General features: G+C 40.2%; 1 protein-coding gene across 1 annotated transcript in view; it reads left to right on the forward strand.

The window, feature by feature from the left end:
* Positions 1 to 26737, forward strand: part of HIP1R (huntingtin interacting protein 1 related) — a 104299-nt gene that overhangs the window by 33711 nt on the left and 43851 nt on the right. The window contains exons 2-11 of the mRNA XM_083151064.1: positions 8628 to 8691; positions 9315 to 9457; positions 9586 to 9642; positions 12326 to 12406; positions 16140 to 16216; positions 17239 to 17300; positions 19072 to 19212; positions 19762 to 19819; positions 20620 to 20695; positions 21820 to 21963. Of these exons, the coding sequence (XP_083007190.1) occupies positions 8628 to 8691; positions 9315 to 9457; positions 9586 to 9642; positions 12326 to 12406; positions 16140 to 16216; positions 17239 to 17300; positions 19072 to 19212; positions 19762 to 19819; positions 20620 to 20695; positions 21820 to 21963 (903 nt within the window). The remainder of the gene's footprint in view (positions 1 to 8627; positions 8692 to 9314; positions 9458 to 9585; positions 9643 to 12325; positions 12407 to 16139; positions 16217 to 17238; positions 17301 to 19071; positions 19213 to 19761; positions 19820 to 20619; positions 20696 to 21819; positions 21964 to 26737) is intronic.

Below are 26737 nucleotides of genomic sequence, written 5' to 3' on the forward strand. Positions count from 1 at the left end.
CCACACAGGTTAACTTATAGATTCTTGGCACGGTTTGTTAGTTTAGTGTGCAGGGGAATTACACATTTTTTTAATAGCTTTAGGTATTGAACTCTGACCTTTAGGTACACCGTAAATGCCACAGCTAATACCTTCTATCAAAATGTAGTCACAGCTGCCAGCAGCACAAATCGATACAACAGAAGTGGAGTAATAGCACTGCAGCAACTTGCAATTTTTGTTCACAGTTGACAAACAATACTGTTCCTGATCTCTGTAGTACAGAGGTGTAATCATAGCTCAGGAAACAGGAATTTGGCCATGGTGATGCGAATGTTGATTTAATGACATGTTAGGCTACCCACACAGGGAGGTTACTGTTTTTCTCTATGTTTAGCTCTCTGTTTATTGACCTATGGCTGTGGATAAAATAGGAATTGCGTAAAATACCACTATTCTTCCTGAAATACAAAAGAGATTGCTAAAAAGTAAAACAACTTTGCTTGTAACATTATTTTTTTTCTTGTATTTTTTTATGTTGATCCAGTTTTTAGTCGTTTGTTAATTTATTATAAACACACACTTTTAAGGATCCAGTAGGTTGTATATGTGGGATCTTAATGTTTAGTACATGACTCTACATAGAACTGACTCAATATACATAGAACTGTGGAAAAGGATCAGAAAGAACTGAAAATTAAACAAACATGTCAACTTACCGTAATTGTGGCACTTTCATGACTGGATGAATTACACGATGAGAGATGTGTTTACTAATCGTGTCTAATAAAAATGTTTGAAAATTCAAATCATGTTATTGGGTCAATTAAATGCAAAATAATCATTGAGTAACTGCTGTTCAGTTTTGTGCAGTTGTGCTTGCAGCTGATCTATAGCCCCGTGCACACGGGGCGACGGGAGCTTTGTGCTGAGCGACACTGAATCGCTCAGCAAACAGCGATGTGTGCTGAGCTAGATAAAGGATGAACCTTAACGGTTCTTTAAGCAGCACATGAGTGAGAATAGAACATGAGATAAACGATGTTTTAAGACTGAGTTGATCAACTATCTATAACAATTGGATGATCTTCACAGAATAAGCCATTTTTAATAGACATGTAATAAAACGTGTGCTGAGCTATCCATCACTGACCGTTTTCTCAATAGAGAGAACATGGGCGGAGACTAGATATTTCATGCTTAAAATATCTTGCCCAGCGATATCGCCACTTGGGGGCCTACACAGTGATTTTGTGCTTAATTTCTAAGCAATCAAGTCAGATAGCTTAGAAAATAGGCAAAAATCACTACATGTGTGGGCCCTGTAATCAGATTTCCTTGTTAATCATTTAAAATGCCTCCTTTTTGTTGAGTGTGATCTGCCAATAACCATCATAAAATGCTGTTCAACAGTGCAAAATTCCACAAAATACCATTCGATCTCTAGTTAAAGCAATCAGTAAAACAATAAACTTGTGACTGCAGCAGGACAGGAATGGTTGTGTAATTGGGAGTCGACTGGAACACTTGCAGCAATAGCTTGAAGTGAAATACTCACCCTTGGGGGTGGCCATAAAAAAGCACAATAAATGAACCCTCTGCATTCTACATTTGTTTAATTTATCTTGCGGAATTCCTTTGGACACAAGTATACTCACAAACAAGTGATGCAGAGTTATAAGCTTGGTCTTATCTGAACTTCTGAATGAAGGGTTGTTACTGGACTGATATAGAGCATTCTTAAGTATGCAATATTTAGAGGGGTATTTAGAGTAAATATATAGGCATATATTCAATGCCGTGGGCGAGCAGTGACTGCGAGCAGGACTTTTTGCTCGCAGTCACCGCTCACCCTGTCAGTATTCAACTGACCCCCCCTCATTCGCAAATTCCCCCTCGCTCCGTTTTTTGAGCGAGGGGGAATTTGCGAATGTGCCTCCAAAAACTGCGAGAATCGAGGCTAATTACAGCGAGTTTGCTGCACTAGCCGCGGCTCTCGCAGTTTAGGGGAATTCTCGCAGTTCTGTGACAGCGAGGATTCCCCCGGAACGTTGCCTAGTGCGAGCGGCCGGCGCGGGGGTTAAACTGCGAGGATCACTGGTTTTCTGTGATCCTCGCAGTTTAACCCCCTCGCCGGCCGCTCGCACCGGCATTGAATACTTGCCATAGAGTGTATTGTGGCTATGCAGAGATGGGCAAAAGAGTAATACACGTTTTTTTTGTACTGCACCAAAGAAAAGGTTACGATAATGATGATGACGATGATGATGTGGTGTATCAAACCAAGACTACATATAGGATAGCTGACAAATGTGGAAACAAACTCTGCTATTACACATTTAGAATGCACTTGCATTAAACTCTGAATAATCTGTGTTTGTAATTTTAAGCATCACTGGGGAAGTCCTAATTATTTTAGTCCATTTTCCATGTCCAATCTAATACTGTCTTATTGGATGCCAGCAACCAAAACCCTGGCAATATGATCTCTTCAAACGTAACCCTTTTGCAGTACAAATAGACTGGTTTAAATGAATTGTAATTTTGAAAAAAAAAATTCAAAATCTGTCTACATTGACTGTTGAATGATGTTAATGTTCTTCTATTAAAGTGGCTCACCATTGGATCTGCTTCTAGCGCTAGGGCTGTTGAGCCTGACTAGACATTGGACCTATGGGAGACACTTGAATTTTGAAGTGGGCATTTTGGGGTGGAAACATACCGTTTTCTTGGAGTGTCTGAAAGTCTTCGGTATGTCAAGGCGTTTTAAGGGAGGGTGTGTGAAGTCTGCCTCGATTTGCCTGTCTCGGTTGCAATGTTCTGGACTCCTATTTACTCTGGAAAAATCATTTGATGGCTTGTGAATTCTGTATGGATGTGCGACAGGATACTGATATTTTGTTTAAATCGCTTGCAGATCTGCACATGGTGGGTTTTCTTTCTGTCTAAGTGGGGCTTACTACTACTATCAGGTCTGAATCAGGCCCTTGGACTGTTTACTTTGTGTACAGGCTCGTAACACAAGCAACAGAGTTGTTGGTGTTACGTGTTTGCATAGAGTGCACTGTGTGCTGTACATAGAACCGAACATAAAGCGGTTAGTTAAAACATTGTACATTCCACTCTTTACTGCTCTCACCTTTTCCAATGTATTTCTTGTATTTGCCAAAATTTCCTCACTAACTTGCTACTTTGTGTTTGCTTTCACATAAAATCTATTCATCAGTTGCTGCCATGCTTTAACTAGGTTGTGTGTCCTCGCTACTGACAGAGTTTGTATTATAAATTGCCTGTATTGTCGACATACAGAGTGCAGATTGCAGTGTAAGTTAGGAATGGGCAAACATTTGGCTTTGACGATAAATTGCTAAATCTTTTGCAATCTACCAAGGAAAGAAAACTATGCATTTTAAGTTAATTAAAAAGTAGCAAGTACCATCATATCTCTTAAACATTGATTACATCGCATGGATGTATCCATTATTGCAGGGGCAGAGTTTGTGAGAAAGCTCTGTCCCTGTGATACCACTTTGCAGCCTTTCTAGATATATTTTGTGAAACATACTCACACTGTGGTATTACCCTGTACATGTGATGCCCCTTACATCTAAGTGGCATCATGCTCACACAATGGTAGAGCCTCAAACGGGTCATGCCCACAGAAGTAGTGCCACTACTTCTTAACCATTTCTTATGTAGTAGAGCAAATTCCGTTGCGCTTTACACACAATGCCCACAGTAATAGTGACCCTTATACATGATGCTCGCAGTAGTAGCACCCTGTATATAAACTTTATATACCGTAGCTGCTTTCCCATACATATGAGTATGGAATTTATTACAATTCTTAAACTAACCTGTACAAATAGAAGACTCCTAAAATCTATTGCTACAAAATGTGTATCAAAATCAATGTTAGGCCATGACATAACCCCCATATCGAATTTGGATATGACTTTTATCTGCCATTGCAGGTCATTTAGAGATGTCATTCAGTATATGTGTGGTGACCTCAGGGTACATGTGTATGCTACTACCGTAAAATGCTGCTCTTAGATGCAGATATGTGTGTCTTCTGCAGAGCCAGAGAGCTGGAACCTGACCATTACAGGTGTGAGGCCAGGAAGCAGGTAGTACTGGGAAATGGTATATGGTGATGCATCATCTCGTCCCCACGATAATGGGTGCTTCAGGGATGACCTCCCTCGCCCCATACCCTGGACACATCCCTTCTATCTATCGCCTCATTAAGCGCACACACGCCAGCAGTGGCCACCAGGAAATTACTTCAGGGTGCCGTAGCTGGGGGAAGCGGAGAGAAGTCAGGTTGGTGCAGTGTCCTTTCTTCACCATGGCTTCGGGTTATGAGTTTCTGCGCATGTGCAGAAGCTCCAGGTTTTGTATGTACCAGCCAAGCCCAAGCTTGATAGGAGAATGGCCATGCTGACCAGAAACTGCCCCAACATCCCGGCGTCCCAACCCACCCCTGGATGAAACAATACATTATGAGATTAACTCCTAAGTGTCATTTTTCAAACCAAGCTGGCTGGTTGTTTATCACTCTCCATTTTATCACTTTTGGAAGCTTGGTACATCTGGCCCTAAAGCTGTTGACTGCTTTCATTGGGGCTCTAGCAAAGTTTTCTTAGTTCAGAACTCATTACTAATGGACTATACATTCACTTTAGGCAGGAGCTATAAGGGTTTTTATTAATATAAAAATAAATCATTATTCGTTTTTTTTTTGTTTTGCTTGCTTCATTTATTGTTTCCTATAGTGAGAGTGCCCTGGATCCAGTTTTTACAGTGCTTGTTTGCACCAGACATGCTGGTTTATGTGTGATTTTGTGCCCTGGCAAACACTTCTGGATAAAATGGGCAAAATTTAATTTTTGTTTAGCTGCAATAAGCAGAGATATAAAATCTTGTCCTCACCGGTGTATAATAAATTAACCCAGTATCGTTTCAGTGTCTGCTATGTTCCAAACAGTTATGGCAATGCACATCCAAAACCGGGATCCGCCACTATTCTCTCACATTATAGTAGCCTTAATAAATCTAATGAACACTTTTTTATTTTGATAAGAATGGGTTAAAGGCCTTACGAGCATAATTAGAAGCTGTAAAATGCAACTTTTCATTTACTTTTAAGAGCACTTAATATACCATGAAAATGATCTTTTTGTAGGACATTTTTGTAGCTCCTCAGTCTAATGGAGTGGTTGCAGTAAAGGGAATTCCCTGTCTTCCTGCTGCTTACATACCAGCAATCATAGTATTGTGTCCAGTACAACAGTGTCCCTGTTTAGCTGCACTAAGCTAGGTTCACCATAAATATAGCCTTCTGTTCATTTACACTACTATTCTTGTATTTTGACCTTTTATTGTACTGTTTTCTCTTGATGTGTAATAACTGTATTTAGAAGCATCTGTATAGCCTTCTGGCACAGATGTGTGCATTGCAACTTCCTAAATCAGGTGTCCGTTTTTCTGATGTAAGTTGAAAGAACATAAATACAAATTTAGTGACATGCAAATAAGCAAAACTGAGAAGGAAGAGGACTTGGGAATACTTGGTAGCAGAAAGCAGTGTAGCTACACAAAGTGCCAGACAAAAGCTGCAAAGGCAAATAAAAAGCAGGTGGTGCAAACATAATACCGGTTGAATAGCCCTTATCCAAATATCCGTTACACAAATTATTACGAAAACCATATATATAATTTATTCATTTTTTTTTTTTGCTAAAAATTTACTGGGTACATCTGGCAGATATGTAACTGGCACTAAATATGTGCAAGAAAATGATTGTTTGGCATCAAATTCAGTGCCTGAGATAGTACACAAACTTTGTATCATGTTTTAAAACCTTGTTTCATGCACAGATAACATATATTTGTGTGTATTTCATGTTATTTTGTGTTAAATGCAAGATACCTCATTGAAATATAAAAATATTCTGAAATACGGAATAATCCGTTATCCAAGATGCTTTTGGTCCCGAGCATTTGTTAAAAGGGATACTCAACCTGTAGTATGATTGAATGAATCGATAGTTACCCCACATATTCAAAAACATTATAAAGAGAAGCTATAAATACTGTGTGTGATTACATGGAGGGGAAAAAGGCACTTTGTTGTTATCGTAATTAGCATCATAAGGTGTTAAAAATGGAAGACCTGTTTTCCCATCTGCATAGGAATATTGTACTTTTAAACTAGACTAGACCAACAGCGATCTAGTCAAAATTTCCTTGCATGGAAAGCAATATGCACTTAAGTGGGGCCACGCATCACTCTCGCCCATAGGGCGATTTGTCTAACGTGATATTTACTAACCTAACCGATTTTGACTATGAAGCTAAAATCTCTTCGGTTTTTAAAAATCGCCCTTTCATAAGGGCTGTTTGAAATTTGAATATGTCTGTCTGTTAGGTTAAGGACATCTATTTAAAACCTGTACCACAATATCATATTTGAAAAAATAATAATAATAATTCTTAACACTGGCTAAACATTGATGCTCTATATTTTGGCCCACTGATAACGTATGATTGGACCATTGTAATCTTAAATTTTCCAGAGAAGGCAACAGTGACTTCTATTATAGTTCCTTAATGTCTACAGCTAGTGTTTGGTTTACGTGTTCTTTCATGATTTTGCAAGTTAGGTCAATAGTTTACAATTGTATATTTAACTATTTTTTTTTTTTTCTGATGAGTTTGTTCTTGGAGCTATACAAAAAAGTGGTATCAAGCTTTATCTTAGGGAAAATCTAAAAAGATGACATTTAATTACATCCCTACTGAGAACACTGGCCTGGACCTCAACGATTATAGATCTATTCAGCATGCTGGATATTATTCGCCGGGCAATAGCGACGCACGGTGCCGAACATCGCTGTGGCCCCAACACATAGTGATATAGGGGCATTTTCTAAGCGACCTAATGAGATTGCTTAGAAAATGCTACTAAATCACTACTTGTTTTAGGTCCCAATACACCTATCTAGATCGTTTAGAATTTAAGCATAGATCGATCCATGTGTATGGCCCCCAGCGACAGCAATGTGTGATCCTGTGAATGAAGTGTATATCTAGTGATCGCCAGTGTTCCCTGTGGTGCAGCGATGTGTGCTGAGTGATCTGTGCTGCACAGCTGCTCAGCCACCCCGTGTGTACGGGGCAATAGTTCTTGTTATGTTTGTACATTTACCAGAGAACACATGAACGCTTTACTAATAATATGCAGTAAATACTTAACAATAGAAGTCCACTGCGTTTGAAAGTGTATTATCTAGAAGGCGACTGGAGTGATCCTATTTTCAAATAGGGCGGCTGATTACTTTGAGAATAAAAAATGATCTAACTGTGTGTGCTTCCTATGTGTACACTTCCTGGATCACGGGTGCTTGCTAATTGGGAAGGCGTGCCAGCATTCTGTAGCTGTAGCTGCTTACTTTAATGCCACCTGGGAGACTTTACATTTCCTGTAACTCTCCATGTCATGTTTTGTCATCTACAGTTGTACCACACCTGCTCCTGTGCTTACACGCCAATTATAATAATCCACCTTTCCTCTTCCTTAAAGGAAAGAAGTATCTAAAATTCATGATAATTATAATACATACATGCACAAATCTAATATGTTTGTTTTATAATTAAATAACAGGATCACATGAAATATTAAGGAGCAGACCCATCCCTCTAAATTTGCAAAAAAAAAACTTGCTATAGTCTGTTTACATGCAGTGCTGCATTAAGCCTTTGGTGGGTTCAGAGCACTTAACACAGAGGGCCCACTCCCCATCTCGTCAGCACCCTCCTATGGCTGGGCCTATGTATGTGACTACTCTTCCTGCACCTCCATTGAAGCCACGCAGGTCTTACCTGCAACCCAGGAAGTGTGGCCACACCCCCTTCCAAAAAAACACATTTAATAAATACTATGTTTGGCACCACAAAGCATTCTATAAAGGGGGACCAGGACTACATCGCTTTTCTAATAAAATAAGCGCAACCAAAATGGATCTTTTGCAAACCAGTTAATCCGCCATCTCAATTTTTAGAGCTGAGCTGTTAGGTTATACACAATAAATAAATGTAATTAAATAAATATGTATGCTGTGTGACACTGTGCGGATTGTGATGCAGTATGTACATCTTCTATGTCCAATAAAACAAATATATATATATATATATATATATATATCTTACATATCTTACGCAGCATTCACAAGTGATTCTGAATTAATTGATGTAAAAAAGTTAATATGTGCCGGTTTTATGAACATTTATAAGAATATTATTGAACGCTTTCCTATAGAATAGTGTGTAATGTACTTAATGTGTACTCCCCTATTATATATTTCTCGGTATTAACAATTGTGGTTCCATATAATGGAGGGCATGGAAGGCCTGCCTTGCACTGACCTATGGTATCAAAATTATGATGATCAAATCGATAGGCTAGAAATGCTCCTTTCAAATAAATGCTTTATTTTTATTTAGATGATTTTATTCTACTTGGCTCATTGAAACGTGTTTGCTGTGTATCTTGCTATGTGTGCTGACCAGTGTCTATAAATGATATTTGAGCAGTGTTTATGATGAAGTGTTAACCTGTTTTTGTTTTTTTGACCCCTTTCTAGGCCATCAGTATCAGCAAGGCTATCAATGCACAGGAAGCTCCAGTGAAAGAGAAACACGCCCGCCGTATCCTTTTCAAACTATGCACAATGATGGAAATGCTGACCACGTCTGATGTTTCCTATATGATTCAGCGCATGTAACACATAACATACATGCAACCTACAACTAACATGGATTCCAAAGATCGGCTTATTTAGAATTACGGTCTGGGGTCATCTGCATCTGGTGAAAACATAGAACAGTTTGACTGCTCTGACTACATGATCTGTGTCAGTGAACTGATCTGTTGTGTATTTGGTTAGTCGCTGTTATCCTGTTATAACGAAATGTGTGTTACCTTTACAAATCCATTATACAAAGTAATCTCTAAAAAAGGAGATGATTAGCTCAAGCACTTTCAAAATCTTGTAGAACAGTTTTATATCTTTTGTTTCTTTTTGACAGTACATTTATCCTGCTTTGAGTTTTCTTTACATACTTTAGGTGTGCGTTGTAAGAGCTGATTGGTTACATATTGCTGTGAAAAGCAGGTTGCTGACGTTCTTTACACTCCCTTCTGTGGGAATGTGGAATTGCTCAAGTATCTTGCAAAAGTGAAACGAAGACTAATGCTTTAGTGCCTGTATACAGTATATAATGGGCTTTTTATTTTGTATGTGCTTGTTCTTCTTAACAACTCCACATAGGCATTATATTGGGCACTCACCATGAGAAAGGTGCATTTACATTCTGGTCCTATGCTATTGGCCTGCCTCTACCTAGCAGCTCTATTCTTAGCTGGAAGTTCTGCCACGTCGTCCATAAAGTTCTTCGAGATGGACATCAAAACGTAAGCAGTTCCGGTCTCTTAATACAGTCATCATGCCCCTTGTTTTTAATCATACGGTTTCACTAAACCATTATCTAGTATGAATATATTTTTTGACCAAATGTCGTCTTCTAATATTTCTTATTTAGGTGCTGGCAGATTGTAAACGATACCGTAGCAATATTAAAGAGCTTGGAGAATTGTGGGTAAGTTTCAGCAATAGCTGTGAGTCATTTTGTTATTGCTGTCACATGGGGGATTATACAGCCCTGATTGCAGGGCTACCAAAAAGCAGAGCCCTGCGATCAGATAGCCGTAGCCCCGCCAGACTAACAACCTACCCTTTGCAAGGCTGGGAAAATATTGAGGCCCCTCAAAATAAATTAAAAAAATAAATCACCTGCAAATTATTTTTCATGTGCGCACGCAGTCGCCTAGGACTTGGCAGCTGCAAATTCAGCAGGCTGTTTGGGGCCAAAGCAGACTTTAGGGGACTTCCCTGAAAATGCCTAGGCCCGCCTGCTTTTTCCTCCAGACGCTCCCATTAAATGGCTGGTTCCCAGCCCCCAATTGGCAGCTGCATATCAATCAACTTGCATGGTAGGTCAACAAGAGGAAGTTTAACATGCATTGGGTCGACATCAGAATCAGCTTTATTGGCCAGGTATACTTGCGTATACTAGGAATTTGTTTTCGGTTTGCTGTGCAGCAGCCAGGTGGGTAACAAGTAAACCACATACAGTATAAACAATATAACCAGGTGGGGGAACATGTACAGTCATATAGGAATTTATTCCAAGGGAACACCGTGTTAGATTATGTGCAAAGGGTTATGGCGTGACTAGACAGTGAGGTGTTCATGAGTTCACGTGTCAACAGGTGAACCACTTGAGGAATAAACTTTTTAGGCTTCTGGTGGAACTGGTGGGAACAGCCCTGTAGTGTCTGCCTGATGGCAGCAGGTTAAACAAGCTATGGCCAGGATGTAGTTGGTCCTTGACTATCTTCGCTGTCCCCTGTTTTGCTCTGGACAGGTACAGATCCTGGATCGAGGGAAGGTCTGTCCCAATTATCTTCTCCACAGTTCTGACTACCTTTTGGAGTCTGTATTTGTCTCTCTCGTTGGCAGAGCTGTACTAGACCAGTATTGAGGAGCGCAGTCCAGACTCCACAATTGCAGAGTAGAGGAGGAGCAGAAGCTTCTGTGGGATGTCGAACTTTCTCAGTTGCCTAAGGAAGAATAGCCTCTGCTGCGCTTTTCAAACAATAGTATCAGTGTTGTGCCCCCTGGGAGATTGTGGTTCCTAGGAACTTGAAGGAGTCCACTAGCGACACCACACTGTCAGCAATTGTTAACGGAGCAACACCAACAGCCTTCTTCCTAAAGTCCACTACCACCTCAACGGTTTTTATTGGGTTGAGATCTAGATGGTTGCTGTTGCACCACCAGGCCAATCAGTCCACTTCTTGTCTGTAGGCCGATTCGTCCCCGTCCTTGGCATGCATCAAGGTTGACACACCTGAAGGTCGACATGGGCTTTATCACCTTTGTGAGCCGATGTGCCGACAGGCAGAATTTCATGCCTTACCATCCACTAGGGCAGGCATGTCTAAACTGTGGTCCTCCAGATGTAGTAAAACTACATATCCCAGCATGCCTTGTCATAGTTTCAGCATTCAATAATAACAAAACTGTGTTAAGGCATGATGGAACTTGTAGTTTCACAACAGCTGGAGGGCCATAGTTTGGACATGCCTGCACTAGGGTGTGGTGGAAGAATGAAATAGTGTGCCCGAAACATGGTGAAACATGGTGAGCGCACGCGGTGCAGTGTTACGGTGTCTGTGTAGACAAAAAAGAGAAAAACCCAATGTTGACCTTGCTTGTGTCGACCTAATGACCATGTTAACCTAACCACATGTCGACCTTCAGAGGTGTGGACCTTGATGTATGTCAACCTTCAGTGGTCGACCTAATGCATGTTGGCCCTGTGACTCATACCCACTTGCATATCTGCAGGGTTTTATCGCATGCTATGATATGTAAGCATGCACCATCAATTGCATGCCATCCAATCAGGTCTGAATAACCCCCTTGGTTAGAAAGTCATACTGTGATTTGTAGTCTGTTTATCCCAGAGAAGGTGGTGCTTGCAGACAGATTGAACACATTTAAATGAAGGTTGGACTAACATCTACTGGAATAGAACATCCAGAGGTACACCTTATCACTATTCAGTCATGGTTGGATCAGATGGTTAATACTAAAAGGGGGAAATCACATCTAGTCTACACCATCTAGCGAAGGCTGACCTCTCTTACATATGCATTGTACAGGTGTCTGTCATTGATACATTTTATGGTTAACACCTACCAAATCAATTCTATCACCTTGAACAATAAAATAAAGTAATAAAAACAGACAACACTCAATACGGTGCCTGATCGTGCTTACATCAATTATGTCCTTTTAGACACTTCTAAAGAAAAACATTTGTTTTAATCACATAAGCAATAATTCCTAAATAATTGTATCACCTTGGAAATTTGAAAAAGAAGGCAATCCTTAATAGAATGCCCGATGGTTTTAAACCTTCAATATATCCAGAGGTGTAGAAAAGATGGACATTAATGATATTAACAATTTATTCTAATTGTAGAGTTAAAAAAAAAAAAATAGAGATCGTTTATATGTTCTTTTCTACACCTCTGGATATATTGAAGGTTTAAAACCATCGGGCATTCTAAAAACCTTGTTTTAATACATGTGTTTAAAATTCTTATTGTAACATTTTATTCCTTTTGTGTTGATATTTTTTTGCCATTTAGAATTAATGGTTTGGTAAGATTTGTTCTATAACATGTATGTTTTTAACCTTTTTCCACTAGGGACATATGCATGATCGATACGGACAGCTTGTGACTATTTATACAAAACTGTTGCTCAATAAGATAAGCTTCCACTCAAAGGTAAAAATAAGTTGTTTATTGGGTGGGATATTGTATTTTTTGTAATCTAATATTAGTTGGTGGGATATTTTGTATTTCTTTGTAATCAAATTTCGTTTAAAAAAAAATACATTCTAGGACCTTTCCCTATGTCCCTGGCCTATTTCCATTTTTTTAATGTTGACCTCTTGCTAATAGATTAAAAGCTCTTCTACCATCGATTGTACACAGTGATCAGTTTGGGTTTGTTCTGGGAGACTGGACAATAAATCTAAAGCTGTGTACACACAGGGCGATATTACCAGAGGGCGACGATATTACCAAAGGTTTGTATGTGCTGTGGGCGATAAATCGCCGGGTGCTCGCTCCCATGTTCAGCCCCTAATGGTCGCAGGAGTATGCTCCTGCGACAAGCTATTTCCCCCTGCGGCTCCCCTGGCAGAGGTTCCTTTTCATCTGCAACCATGTCTGGTCACTGATGAAAACGGGTCACTGAGCAATATATTGCTGAGCAATATATTGCACCATGTGTACACAGCTTAAGACCCTGGGCCTTAATTACCATATATCCACAACAAAGGTCTTTGCAATTTTATTGTCCATGGATCCTGAGAAGTGATTCAGTCAGCTTGGTTGGGGCTACATGGCCAGAGTGCTGAGACATGTCTTCTTCCACGCAAACCTATCCCTCTGTCATTCTCCCTCAGCCATGGGACAGGATTATTGGGGTGCTTTTATGAGTGGGACAAATGTTGTTAGGCTTGCAGGTGGGTGGGAGTACTTGGTTGTTTTTGGAAGGTTTTTTTGAAAGTGCTTCCTAGAACGGCGCCCAGTACTGGGCTATTCTCTGTAGTGAAATTGCATCGGATCGCACAGAGTCTATGGTGCCGAGCGATGTGATGTCCCTATTAAGTGCACAGGAATGCTTATAAAATGAAATATCGCATTGGAATCAGACGGCACCCTAGACAGGGTGCGATCCGATGCGATATTTCATTGTATAAGCACCCATGCTGTGAGATATGATCCGATGTGCATATTTAGTACACAGGAGTACTTATACAATGAAATATCGAATCGCATGGCACCATACAGTGGATGTGATCCGATGCGATTCGATATTTCATTGTAGAAGCACCCATGCTATGACATGTCATAGGTGCTTACTATTTTAAGCAGCTATGCCATTATTTTGCATCTCCACCACTATCCAGGCCACCCTGAAGCCCATTAGCCCAATTCTGCGTCAGCGGAAGGAGATCAAGCTGCTGGAAGATTGAAGGTTGATCGCCTCCTCCTCCTCCATCTGAGGAAAGCTGAACATATTCATAGATGCAGCCATTTCCGAAACTTGCGACACTTCACCAGCAGCTCTGAGGGATGCTTCTACTCCTGTGAGGATCTGACAGGGAGCGGGAATGGGAGCGGTACTGAAATCGCATTGCACGCCACTATAACGTGACATGTGATGCGATTTCACTACGGTACCGTACGTACTGAAATTGGGCGCCGTGCTAGGAAACAAGTACCCACATTTTATGTCCCCAAAATATTATTATATCCTCTACTGTTACCCTGTGGTGTTTAGCCTTTTTTGGGGTACAGGCTGATCTCCCCATGGTCACCTGCACTTTCGCTGGTTAACACATCACAGGCAATTGTTTTCGCCATTTTCAAAGAGGATAAGTTGAAAAAGTTATATGAACGGTGAAACTGTTCAGGAAGGAGAATATTGACCCACTAAAAAAGGTACTTATGTATTATCTGGGCTCCCATGTTAAATGCACCCCATTTTTTCATACCCCTACTATCCAATTACGCTGGGAGTTGATTTTATATAGTGTGGCGAGCGCAGCGAGCCACCGTGCCCGAAGCGTGGCGAGCGCAGCGAACCCCACGAGGGGACGCGGTGTCATAAGAAAAACGGGAGCCCAGATATTACATAAGTACCCTAAAAAATAAGCAAGGTACCCTGGTAATAGAAGGAAAAGAGAAAGCAGAATTATTCCATTAATTTTTTGCTCCAGTATTTAGAAGATTCTGTAGAGGATCTCACACAGATTAAAAGCTCGGCTCTTGATTGCTTCCAAACTGTATGTTTGAGTGACGAAATACTCAAAAATAGATTATAGAACCTGAATCGTAACAAATCTCCTGGCCCGGACGAAATACAACCTAGGATACTAAAAGAATTGAGTTCTGTCATAGCACTACAATTATATCTGATATTCGAGGAATCCATAAACTCCAAGATGATACCAAGGGACTGGCGCATAGCTAAGGTAGTACCAATATGGAAGAAAGGTAGCAACTAACCCTGAAATGTATAGACAGTTCATTCTTACATCCATTGTGGGGAAAATATTAGAAGGGATAATAAAGGCCCCCACACACTAGAACATTTTTTTGGGCCGATGACCGACCAATTGTCCAATATATCAGTCGATTTATATTGATAATCAGCCAGTTATTGTCGATTATCTGTAAAAATCGGCCGATCGATCGGTCAGAAATCGGACATAAAATCGTTGTAGTGTGTGGGGGCCTTAAGAAATAGTATCCAAAAATATCCAAGAGAAAGTGATAAGTAAGGCTCAGTATGGGTTCATCAAAAATAGATCATGTCAGACTAATTTAATTAGCAGCTATGAGGAAGTCAGTAGGGAGCTGGATGTCTTTCATATTATTCTTGATTTTGCTAAAGCTTTTGACACTGTGCCTCATAAAAGGTTTGTAATTGGATTAAAAACTGGTTGCACAATCTGGGACAGAGAATGGTGGTGAATGGCATACATAACAGCTGAGGTAAGGTCCAAAGTGGATTTCTACAAGGTTCGATATTGGGACCCACCTTGTTTTAATATATTCATTAATGATATAGGTAGTGACATAGTGAGTAAAATTTCAATGTTTGGGGACGACATGAAATTCAGTAAGGAAATTAACTTGGGAGAGGATGTGGATACAGTACAAAGTGAATTATTTAAACTGAAAAGGTTGGCGGAAAGGTGGAAAATGCAGTTTAACGTTGATAAAGGTAAAGTTATTCATTATGGGAACAAGCTACTTATAGGCTAAATGGATTTATTATAGGGTATTCTGCTGTAGAGAAGGACTTGGGGTCATCATAGATGAAAAATTGGGTAATAGTGCACACTGTTCAAGTGCAGCAGCAAAAGAAAACAGGACACTGACATACGTTTAAAAGGGGTAGGGATTGAAGGGATGTCAATGTGATATGCCTTGTAAAGAGGCACTAGGCGAGACCACACTTGGAATATTGTGTTCAATTCTGGACACCGCACGTTTTAAAAAGGACATCAATTAATTGAAACAGGTACAGAGAAGGGCGACTAAGCTACTGTAGTAAAAGGTCTTGAACAACTAGAATACATAGATAGGTTAACCAGGCTCAGTATGTTTTCACTGGAGAAAAGGAGGTTGAGAGATGATGTTAGTACGTTCAAATACAGGACTTCGCCCATGATCGCATGTTGAGTTATCGCAGCTAATCGGATATCCCCCTTAGTATTGGTGATCAGAAAGCCCAATAAAAGTTTAAAATCCAGTTGGTATATGTTGTTCATGCTGGTGTTGCTCAAATGCTCCTTGATAGCCATTTCACATATGGGGCCATATGTTGTTTCTTCAATACTTAATGGTATGCAGAGCTTGAAATTTGCATAGCTACATTTTTTTGACTGACTACTGTAAGTAAAATAATTTGCTCTAAAAGAATGTTTTTATTTTAAAGCATCCTGAATTTCCACCAAACCTGGAAGTAACCGATGACATTCTTGAAAAAGCAGCTGGCACAGATGTAAATACAACGTATGTTACCATCATCCGTCTGTAACTATACTCATCCAGCCTTAATGTTGTGTACAGTATATTTTAAGGTCTTCTAAAGGTGGAGTTGCTGTTAAGTAAGACACGTGTACCAATCTTTCCATTATTCTGTGATGGCTGCCCATTTTTCAGTCAGATCAGTCACCAAATGTATAAACTGTCATTTTAACAATTTCCATGTCATTTGGTTCATTCAATTTTTTGTGACCTCTTGCTGTACTCCACAATTTTTTGAATGCCAGACAGAGGATTTTAATGCAAAAGAAGTTTACCTTGTACAATAGCAGTGACTGCTTTCCTTAATTAATATCATACTATATGCAAAATTGTGATTTGTGATCAGCCTGCCTACACACTAAACAATATGAATTTGTTCCCGCTAAGCTTATTTTGCAGGGCGCTGCACTGCGGCCTGTCCGATTTTTTTTTTTTTTTTTTGATTCATTGCAATGCCCTGCACCCTTTTAGAAACCTTATAGTGCGCCCTTGTCCTGCTGCTATTAGGCTGTGAGCGGAGGAAGGGTTGGGATGGCCTGTCAGTGCTGACAGGTCAGCAGCCTGTCAGTGTGGCGGGGGGCGGGAGGTAGCTGGAAAAGCTGACACGCTGCTAAACTCAGAGCAGCGTGTAAGCTCTTCCAGCCACAAACCGCCCCCTGCCGTGCTGACAGGCCACTAACCTCCTCTGATGAGAGTGGCTGTTCCAGCTGCATCCCGCCCTCCACCGCGCTGACACACCGCTTACCTCTACTGAGAGTGGCATGTCAGCTCTTCCAGATGCCCCACTACCGCCGCCATCCCCACCCTCATCCTGCCGAAAGTTATTGGTGGAAAATGCCTGCTCAGAAATGCAGAGTGGGTGTGGGAGGGGAAATGCTTTCTCCGTGATACGGGGGGAGTGCTGCTCGATGATTGGGGAGGGGGGGGGGGGGGGCAGCAGCGCCCTGTCCTAAAAAAAATTCTAGAGTAAACTCTTTTACATCACTGATCGATTCCTATCTTCTTAGGTTCCAGCTAACTGTGGAATTGTTTGATTATATGGACTGTGAACTGAAACTTGCTGAGGCTGGTAAGTAAAGTATCTGCAAACAAAGGGTATGACTGCTGGTGTATGTGATTGTATTGACCACAGCTTTGCCGTGTTCAACTTATTGGATGGACTCTGTGTGTACACATGCTACAGTTGGTGGCCGCCGATATCTATTTTGATATCGGGGGCAAGCATCGGCTGACAGGGAGGGAGGTGGAGCTTGGGCCATGCTGCATGGCCCTCGTTACGAGAGAGAAAAAATAGACTCTGCTGGTACTTTCAATTCTGTGGCCGCGCATCTGGATCGGATGCAGCCTCAACATGGTGCGATTTAAGCTAACTAGCTATATATTTTGACTATATGATGTTGTTGTTGTTGTTGTTGTTATATAATATTGCATTGTGTGTACACACCTTAAGTCAGTTTTGAAATTTAATACAACTGTTACTAATTCAGTTAATTTCTTTTTGTTTCTACTGTATTTTTGTATTTATTTTGCTGAGATTTATTTTCCCTCTAATTGACAGTCAGGTCAGGAGGACCTTTCGCAATGATTCTTAAGCAATGTACATATACTGGCAGATGCTCAATTAGTTTAGTGATATCACTCAGGTGCTCGCAGGGGTGGGGTAATTCTGAGTAAGAAAAACGCACTTTGTTTCCTCCAGCACCCTGAATGATACCAGTAACAGAATCCGGATATCTTGGTTACATACATATGCGCAAATGTCTGAATAAGCCACCAAGCTGTAGTCAAGGCTTCTCTGTGTATTTGGGGTCCCTAGCACTATACCTAGGTGTAGGGTGCAGCAACCCAAAAAATCAGCATAAGCCAGAAAGCCAAGGGCAGTACACCAGTGTAAAAACTATACTGTTAATTAATATTCGTGTTTGGAAGCTGAAGCTATATACAGAAAGTGAAACAAAAATAATTAAATGTAATTACAATATTAAAGAAATAGTGTTCGTGAAGAATTTAGTATGTGCTAAGTGTTAAAATAATGTAATGGTGTGCCACACTAGAGCCACCCAGCCCCACCAATCCATGGGAAACGCACCCCACACCTCCGTTACCATAATCTGGGTCTACGATTAACCACCAAAGAGCCACATGATAAGGGATATGCTTGTGGTTAGAAAGTGAGAAGCCTGTATTTCAAATAGGTTGCTCTAACCCAAGGATATATATGTAATATGCAGCATGCTTTAACAGTTATGAAATGTAAAACAGTTAAGCTATCAAAAGTAACAGTGTTGCTGTGATTATTGCATGTACCTGTCAAACATATCAATAGATTTTGCACAAAAAAAAACCCTATGAAACAGAAGCCAAGGAATTACTTGAATTGCTTGTCCTTGTCTGAATCCTTGTCAGTCTGCCATCACAGAAATTTTTGAGGTATACTCACTGCTGTTGGGCCCTGTGAAACTATTGTTAATTAACCCCTTGGGTGATGTCCAGGTGTGCACCGCCTCTAGAAGCCAGCCAATCAGCTTCTAACTGCCATGTCACAAGCTGGGTTTGTGAAATGACATTTAGGAGTAGATTGGCTGGTAGTTTATCACTCTCCACTTTATCGTTAATTGAAGCTTGTTGCATCTCCCCTAATATTTTGTTTTTTTCCCCTTATGTTGTGTTTTGACCAATGTTTTACTGCAGAAATAGTACAAAGGAATGCCAAAGGCAAATTCTGCATACTGTAATTAGTGACCTTTCAGGTGCTGATGGGGTAAATGGAGGTTTTTTCTCCACATGCATGTATAGGGGTTGTATACACTATATGTAGTAACACTGGTTCTATTGATTAGTTTCTAGACAGCTGAACAGTGCCATTGCGGTGTCCCAGATGTCAGCAGGACAGTGTAAGCTGGCCCCTCTCATTCAGGTGATTCAGGACTGCAGTCACCTTTATCACTACACCGTCAAGTTGATGTTTAAACTACATTCATGTAAGTGTAGTAACAGTCTGCTGCAACATGCATTGCTCTTGTGTTCCTGTTCACAAACTTGCTAAGATTTTGTATATGCTTGTTTTGCACTTCTCAGTATGGGATGTATATTTTCTAATTGCTCCTTTTTTAAAAGGTATTCTTGACTCTTACAATATTTTGGCAAACCCTGTGTTAAAGACCTATATTTTATATCTTGGAACCACAGTTCCTCTCTTTATAATGTGAAAAGCCCAGCAAGACCAATAAATTGTATGCAATTGATAATACTTAATGCTATGCAGTGCCCTGTTGTGTAAGGTTATAAGCATTGCTCATATCCCATATGTCCCCATTGTATAATGTGATGTTTTCCTGCTGAATCTCTAATGTCTATTTACCAACCGGTTCAGTCCTATTATGGTTTATCAGGTGCACAAAATCATATTGGTAGCAAATATGCTCTAAAAATAATCCATATGAATGAAGGAGGAAGAGCAAACTGTTTAAATGGCTTCTGTTCTGCCTTTGGGCAGCAACAATGACATTGTGTTCTGCTTTGTGTTCTAGGCCTGCCTGCAGATACATTACAAGGACACAGAGACCGGTTTCATGAGCAGTTCCACAGGTGACTATGACATTCTTCCTAACTATATACTGCGTATACTGCATATGCCCCTGGGTAGTTTGCTGCTAGTATTAGGCATGCACACGTTGAGCAATATTTACTAAGATAGGAGTTCTTTTTCCACATTTGATGTTGCTATGGGCATCCAATAAGAATCTATTTGTTTTTATTTATTTAGCACCTTCTAGAAGATAATAGATAGTAACTGATTGGTTGTCCATAGCAACATAGCATGTGAAATAGACCACCATCTTAGTAAATCCCCCCCCCCCCCTATAAGTGTTGAGTAATGTTCCTCACAAAATAAACAGACCTTCCCTTATACGTACATAACTATTGTGTACGGTGGCTGTTTCTCAGTATATTAGGTGACATGCTGTATGTCACAGCCACCATTTTGGGCAATTTATGGTATAGATTTGTGTAAGGGTTTTATCTGCTAGTCAGAAAGACAATTAGAATTTACCAATGCCTCTATGGGTAGTATTTGCCTTTTCCTAATTATCTACATAGTTTTCCTTTTTTTTTTTTTTCACCTATATCTAGAATTTTTTTCAATTAAACAGGAAAAGCAGGCCACATCATAAGTCTGAACCATTCTCCATTCTAATACTTTCAATATGTATTCAGTATTTTATAGATATCCAAAACGTGGGAATTCAGTGATCCTCTAGCAGTGAAGGGTTTTGGCGTCAACCCCCCTCCATTTTATGCATAGATCAATATGTAATACAGGGAGGGCTTTTGCTCAACAGTCAGTGTAAAACATACTTTCTATTTCCATTGTGTTTCCTCCCCAGCCTCAAGAATTTTTTCAAACGAGCTTCTGACATGCTATACTTCAAAAGGCTTATTCAGATACCACGCCTTCCTGATGTAAGTTTGCTGTATTATTATAATTGCTTTTGTTTCAATGGTTTAAACAAGATTGCAGTAAAGTTATAGGAAAATGTATTTATAATTATTTAAAACATTCTATTACAGTGAAACATGCTATCATACTTTTTTTCTTTGGTCATAGTGAGAATTTTAGTGAGGATAGGGCATCTCAAAGTGTGAAATTTATTTGATGCCCTAGGACACTGTTTCCAACATCGTTGGTTTTACTTCCGCACAGCTTCAAAATTACTTAGATAGTAATAGTCACCTATGCGCCTAAGTATCGATAGCCTTCAAAATCTGGGATGAAATTGTGCCTTGAGGACTGTAGCTGGGAACCCCTGCTCTAGCGTTTATTTTGCTTCACTTAAACCATTCTGGCTAATACAGAATATTTAAAGCATAGAACAGTGCTTCCCAAACTGTGTGTCGTGACACCCTGGGGTGCCTTCGGGGACTTGCAGGGGTGCCCTGGATTGGTGGATCGTGATCAAATTTAAGTTGTTTATGGCCAAAGCAATAGCCAATGTTGGACAAACGGAGGTAAATCCTGATATTTACCACATAACTGACCCTAAGGATGAGCTATAAACACAATTTTATTAACATTGATATTTTTTTTTCTGACTTTCTTAATGAGAAACTTTTGGTCTAGGGTGAAATGAAAATCTTTCTGGAGTGCTGTGATTCCACAAAGTTTGGGAACCCCTGGCATAGAACGTATAGAGGCAATTAACCTGTTTTTCTTAGGTGCCCATCATTCGATTGCACCAACGGCAGCAACTTCATTATACTGGGGTTTATCAGGTTCTGCTTCCTCCCTGAGGTGGTGCAAAAATCTACCTCCTAGATTGTCTTGGTAGCAGTGGCTAAATATCCACCAAAATTTAGCTTAATAGTTAATGTCAGTTATTTTAGACTTATACAGACTATTTATAATACTTAGGGTATTTGACCTTTCTCTACCTGCTATGTGATTTTATCCAACGTTTTTTATTTTATTTTTTAAAATGCATCTCTTCTATGGTACAGTAATCAGTTTATGTGGTGGAGTACACAAGCAATATATTACTACAAATCTGATAATGTTTCAAGTATATAAATTGTATTATTGTTCATAGAATCCACCCAACTTCCTGAGAGCGTCTGCAATAGAGGAACATGTGAAGCCAGTAGTTGTCATGGCCAATGAAACTCCAGAGGAGGAAGAGCAGCCGCCTGAATCTCTGGTTGAGATTAGCAACATTCAGCCTGTGGAGCAGCAGGTAAATGCAGCCTGTGTGTTTTGTGGGTTTGGTCATGTTCTAATCTGCAGCTATAAGAAATTGTGACTGTATTTAAATAATGTCTTCAAAGCTAGACCTATTATTACATGGTAATCTTGTGTATGTGATTAATTTTATTATATCGTATTTATGCTTTTTAGCTAGAGAGTATTTTGACTAAATGCAACCTGTATGGTAAACCAATAATGAATTTTGACGTAATTAGACCATTGTTTGTCATGTCAGTTGAGATAATTCCTTTATATTGTTCCAGAGCCATGCTGGCATTGCTGACTATTTTATTAAAGTGCAATAATAGTTGATGGTCCTGACCAAGAGGCATAGAAGCAATGGCTTTTGTTATATTGTCATTGAGTAGTCACAATTATAAACAATAGCAGAGAAGCAAATAGGAGACAGTTCCAGCACTGAGCTTGCTTTTTCCATTAGCACTTCTACATTTCAAATCTCTATTTGTGTGGCGATGACTGACTACCGTCAATCCTAAACAACATGCGTTGGGTCGACTACTGAAGGTCGACACCTAAAATATGTTGACACGACTAAGTTTGTCATTGTTCAAAGGTCGACACAAGCATGACAATGGCAAGGTCAACAGGTAAATGGTAGACATGAGTTTTTCACATTTTTGTGTTTCAAATGTTGACATGGACACAGTCAATGTGTACTGCGCCCTCTATCATGGCTCGCTGCGCTGGCTATGCTTTGGTACGGTGCCTTGCTGCGCTTGCCACACCATTCTATTCTCCGTTCATGCCTTAGTGGATGGCAGTGCCTCACTTTGGCATAGATGTATGAAGCAGTGATAAGGGAGAAGTGATAAAGTGTTTGGTACCACCGGCCAATCAGCACCTAGATGTCCCTTTTTAGTCCCAGCCTGTAATTTAACAGTCAGGAGTTGATTGGCCGGTGATAAAGTACCAGGCACTTTATCACTGCTTCATACATCTACCCCCATGTCCTGTTCGGAATCTCCAAGAAGCAGCTTCTCACCAGACAACGCCTCTGATTTTTGATGGTGATTGATAGGTAATAACTCAATTATAGGTTGGAAATGGTTTGCCTGAATTCTGTTTAGAATGGCATGTGGTCCTTCATGATAAATGTGATGGCGTTGTTCAACCTGTTTTCAGATGCATGGAATAATGGCATGGTGCTGTATATTCTCCCAAAAACACACTTAACCCTTTGCGTGCCAACATCTCTGAGAAATGCGGAAAAATATCCGCGTAAAATAGGAGTTGCAACATCTCTGTAAGAGATGCAAAATGCCATCGTCGCTCACATTTGTTATGGTGTGTACACACGGTACTTTTTGCCTTCCGATGTTGACGATAGTCAACATCGGATCGGAATCGGATGCAGATCGCAAGGGTTTTAACCCTTCAGATCCGGTTCCGATGCGCTTTCACGTATCGCAAGGCAGAAAGTCTTGTCTGCCTTGACTATATAGTGCACATCTGACTATATAGTCAGACTTGTAGGCAAATCGGATGTGCCTTCAGATACTATCCACGATCCGATCTGATCGGATCGTGGATAGTATCTGAAGGCACATCTGACAGTGTGTACACACCATTATATAAATTCAAATAAAAAATGTTCTGTAAAAAGGAAAATATATATTTCCTATAAAAGGTAAACCTTACAGGTCATTATGAGGAATAAAAATGTTTTCTTAGCAATTTTCACACCAATTTTGACAAATTCACTTGGCACTTAATGGAGTATATAAAATGCTTCACATTAATCAGTCTTGTGCATATCCGTTAGAATTAAAATGGGTCGTCTGACTTATCAATGTTTAGCTACAGTTTGTGTATGACTTTTTTCTTGTAAGATCATTAACCCCTTATCGCCGCAGCCTGTTTTTGCCTTCCTGACAGAGCCCTTTTTTTCAAATCTGACATGTATCACTTTATGTGGGGATAACTTTTTATTGCTTTTACTTATCCCAATGATTTTGAGATTGTTTTCTCGTGACACATTGTACTTTAAGTTAGTGGTAAATTTTGGTCGATACAGTCTGTTTTTTTTTGTGAAAAATACCAAAATGTCGTAAAAAAATTGACTGCTTGTGAGACAAATAATCATACCACTCAAAATAGTTAATAACTAACAAAGACCATATGTCTACTTTATGTTGCCATCATTATTTCAACCTCCTTTTAATTTTTTTGGACACTAGGAGGCTTAAAATATGAATAGCAAATTCTCAAATTTTCAAGAAAATTTCAAACACTGATTTTTTTAGGGACCAGTTCAGTTCTGATGTGACTTTGAGGGACTTGTATGTGAGACACCCCCATAAATGATGCCATTTCAAAAACTGCACCCCTCACAGTATTCAAAACAGCATTTTGGAAGTTTGTTAACCCTTTAGGTGTTTCACAGGAATTAAAACAAATTGTAGGTGAAATTTCAAAATTTCAGTTTTTTAGCAGATTTTCAATTTTAATACATTTTTCTAATGAACACAGTAGATTTTACTAGAGAAATGTGACTAAAAATTGATTCCCCCAATTCTTTTGTTTTCATAAATATCCTATATGTGGCCCTAGTGTGCACGTTGACCAAACCACAGGCTTCATAATAGAAGGAGCACCTACTTGATTTTGGAGCCTCCTTTTTATGAGATTATTTTTTAGGCACCATGTAGGTTTCTAGGCACCATAAGGTGCTAAAAGTTAGGAACCTCCCCCACAAGTGACCCCATTTTGCAAACTACACCCCTCAGTGAATTCATCTAGGGGTATAGTGTACATTTCAAACCCCCAGGGGTTTCACCAATTTTGGTACAACTGGGCTGTGAAAATGAAAAATTACATTTTTTTTTTTACACAAAAATGCAGTTCTGGCTCAAAATTTTTCATTTTCACAAGGAATGAAGGAGACAAAGCACCCCAAAATCTGTGCCGCAATTTCTCCCGAGTACGGCAATGCCTCATATGTGACAAAAAAATACCATTTGGGTGCATGGCAGGACTCCGAAGGGAAGGAGTGATATTTGGATTTTGCAGCACAGATTCTGGTGGAATGAATGGTGGGTGCTATGTCGCATTAGCAAGACCCCCGAAGCACCAATACAGTGGAACCCCCCCACAAGTGACCCCATTTTGCAAACTACACCCCTCAGGGAATTCATCTAGGGGTATAGTGTACATTTCAAACCCCGAGGGGTTTCACCAATTTTGGTACAACTGGGCTGTGAAAATGAAAAATTACATTTTTTTTTTTTTACACAAAAATGCAGTTCTGGCTCAAAATTTTTCATTTTCACAAGGAATGAAGGAGACAAAGCACCCCAAAATCTGTGCCGCAATTTCTCCCGAGTACGGCAATGCCTCATATGTGACCAAAAAATACCATTTGGGTGCATGGCAGGACTCCGAAGGGAAGGAGTGATATTTGGATTTTGCAGCACAGATTCTGGTGGAATGAATGGTGGGTGCTATGTCGCATTAGCAAGACCCCCGAAGCACGGTGAAATGATGAACCTAAGAATCCATAGATGTGTGGTATATTTTAAAACACTCCTTCATACATAGGCCGGGTTTGTCGGGGCAAGTTTCACAGTGGAAAATAGTTTGCTTTCTTATTCCCTTTTTATAGCAAACTTTGCACCTTTTTTGTGTCCTGCCCTTTTTTTCCAGTGGAGGGGATTTCGTTAGGAAAATGCTGCCCTGATACAATACGGGGGCCAGTACTAGAAGTACTGGGGCCAGTACTAGAAGTACTGGGGCTCTCTGCCTGCTGGTTCCCAAATATTAGGCCCTTTATGACTTCCTCTTGAAAGTGCATAAATCTGGATGATATACACGGCCAGCTTCTTATACCATATTTTTGTTTTCCGCAGGGCACTGTACGGCTTCAGTACCTGATCTGAAAGATCCACTCCGCCCATGTACCTATTGTAATCTAGGATACAAATAGGTTTTGAGGTGTGGGTACTGGTACCTCGTACAGGGACGGAGGTGGTACTGTCTCCGTGAATTGTTGTCAGTATAAGGACATCCCTCTTGTCCTTATATTTGACCAACAACATATTTTCGGTGGATTGTGCCCTGCTTTCACCCTTTCTCAGTAATTGGGCAACGTGTGTTTTTGGGAGGCCTCTTTGGTTCTTGCGCACAGTACCGCAAGCTGCTGTACCTCTTGAACCAAGGGCCTTAAACAGGGGGATGCTGGTGTAAAAGTTATCCACATAGAGGTGATAACCCTTATCCAGGAAGGGGTGCACTAAATCCCAGACAATCTTTCCACTAACACCTACGAGGGAGGGGGGGCATTCTGGCGGTTCAATTCTTGTGTCCTTCCCTTCATATACCCTAAACCTTTGGGTGTACCCTGAGGTACTTTCGCACAGCTTATACATTTTTATGCCATACCTTGCCCTCTTATTGGGAAGGTACTGGCGGAATTTAACCCTTCCTTTAAAATGTATAAGTGACTCGTCTACACAAATGAATTTCTCGGGGATGTACATCTCAGCAAATTTGGCGCTGAAATGATCAATGACCGGCCTGACTTTGAATAGCCGGTCAAAGGTGGGATCATCTCTGGGTGGGCACTGTGCATTATCGTTGTAATGCAAAAATTTAAGGATCGTCTCAAAACGAGTCCGGGTCATGGCCATACGATGAAGTGGGGTGCTGTACAGAACATCTGTACTCCAATATTGCCTAATTTCTGGCTTTTTAACTATGCCCATATGTAACACCAGACCCCAAAACGTCATCATCTCTACTGCATC

This window comes from Crinia signifera, chromosome 1 (genome assembly GCF_055691185.1).
Source record: "Crinia signifera chromosome 1, ASM5569118v1, whole genome shotgun sequence".
NCBI classification, from domain to species: domain Eukaryota; kingdom Metazoa; phylum Chordata; class Amphibia; order Anura; family Myobatrachidae; genus Crinia; species Crinia signifera.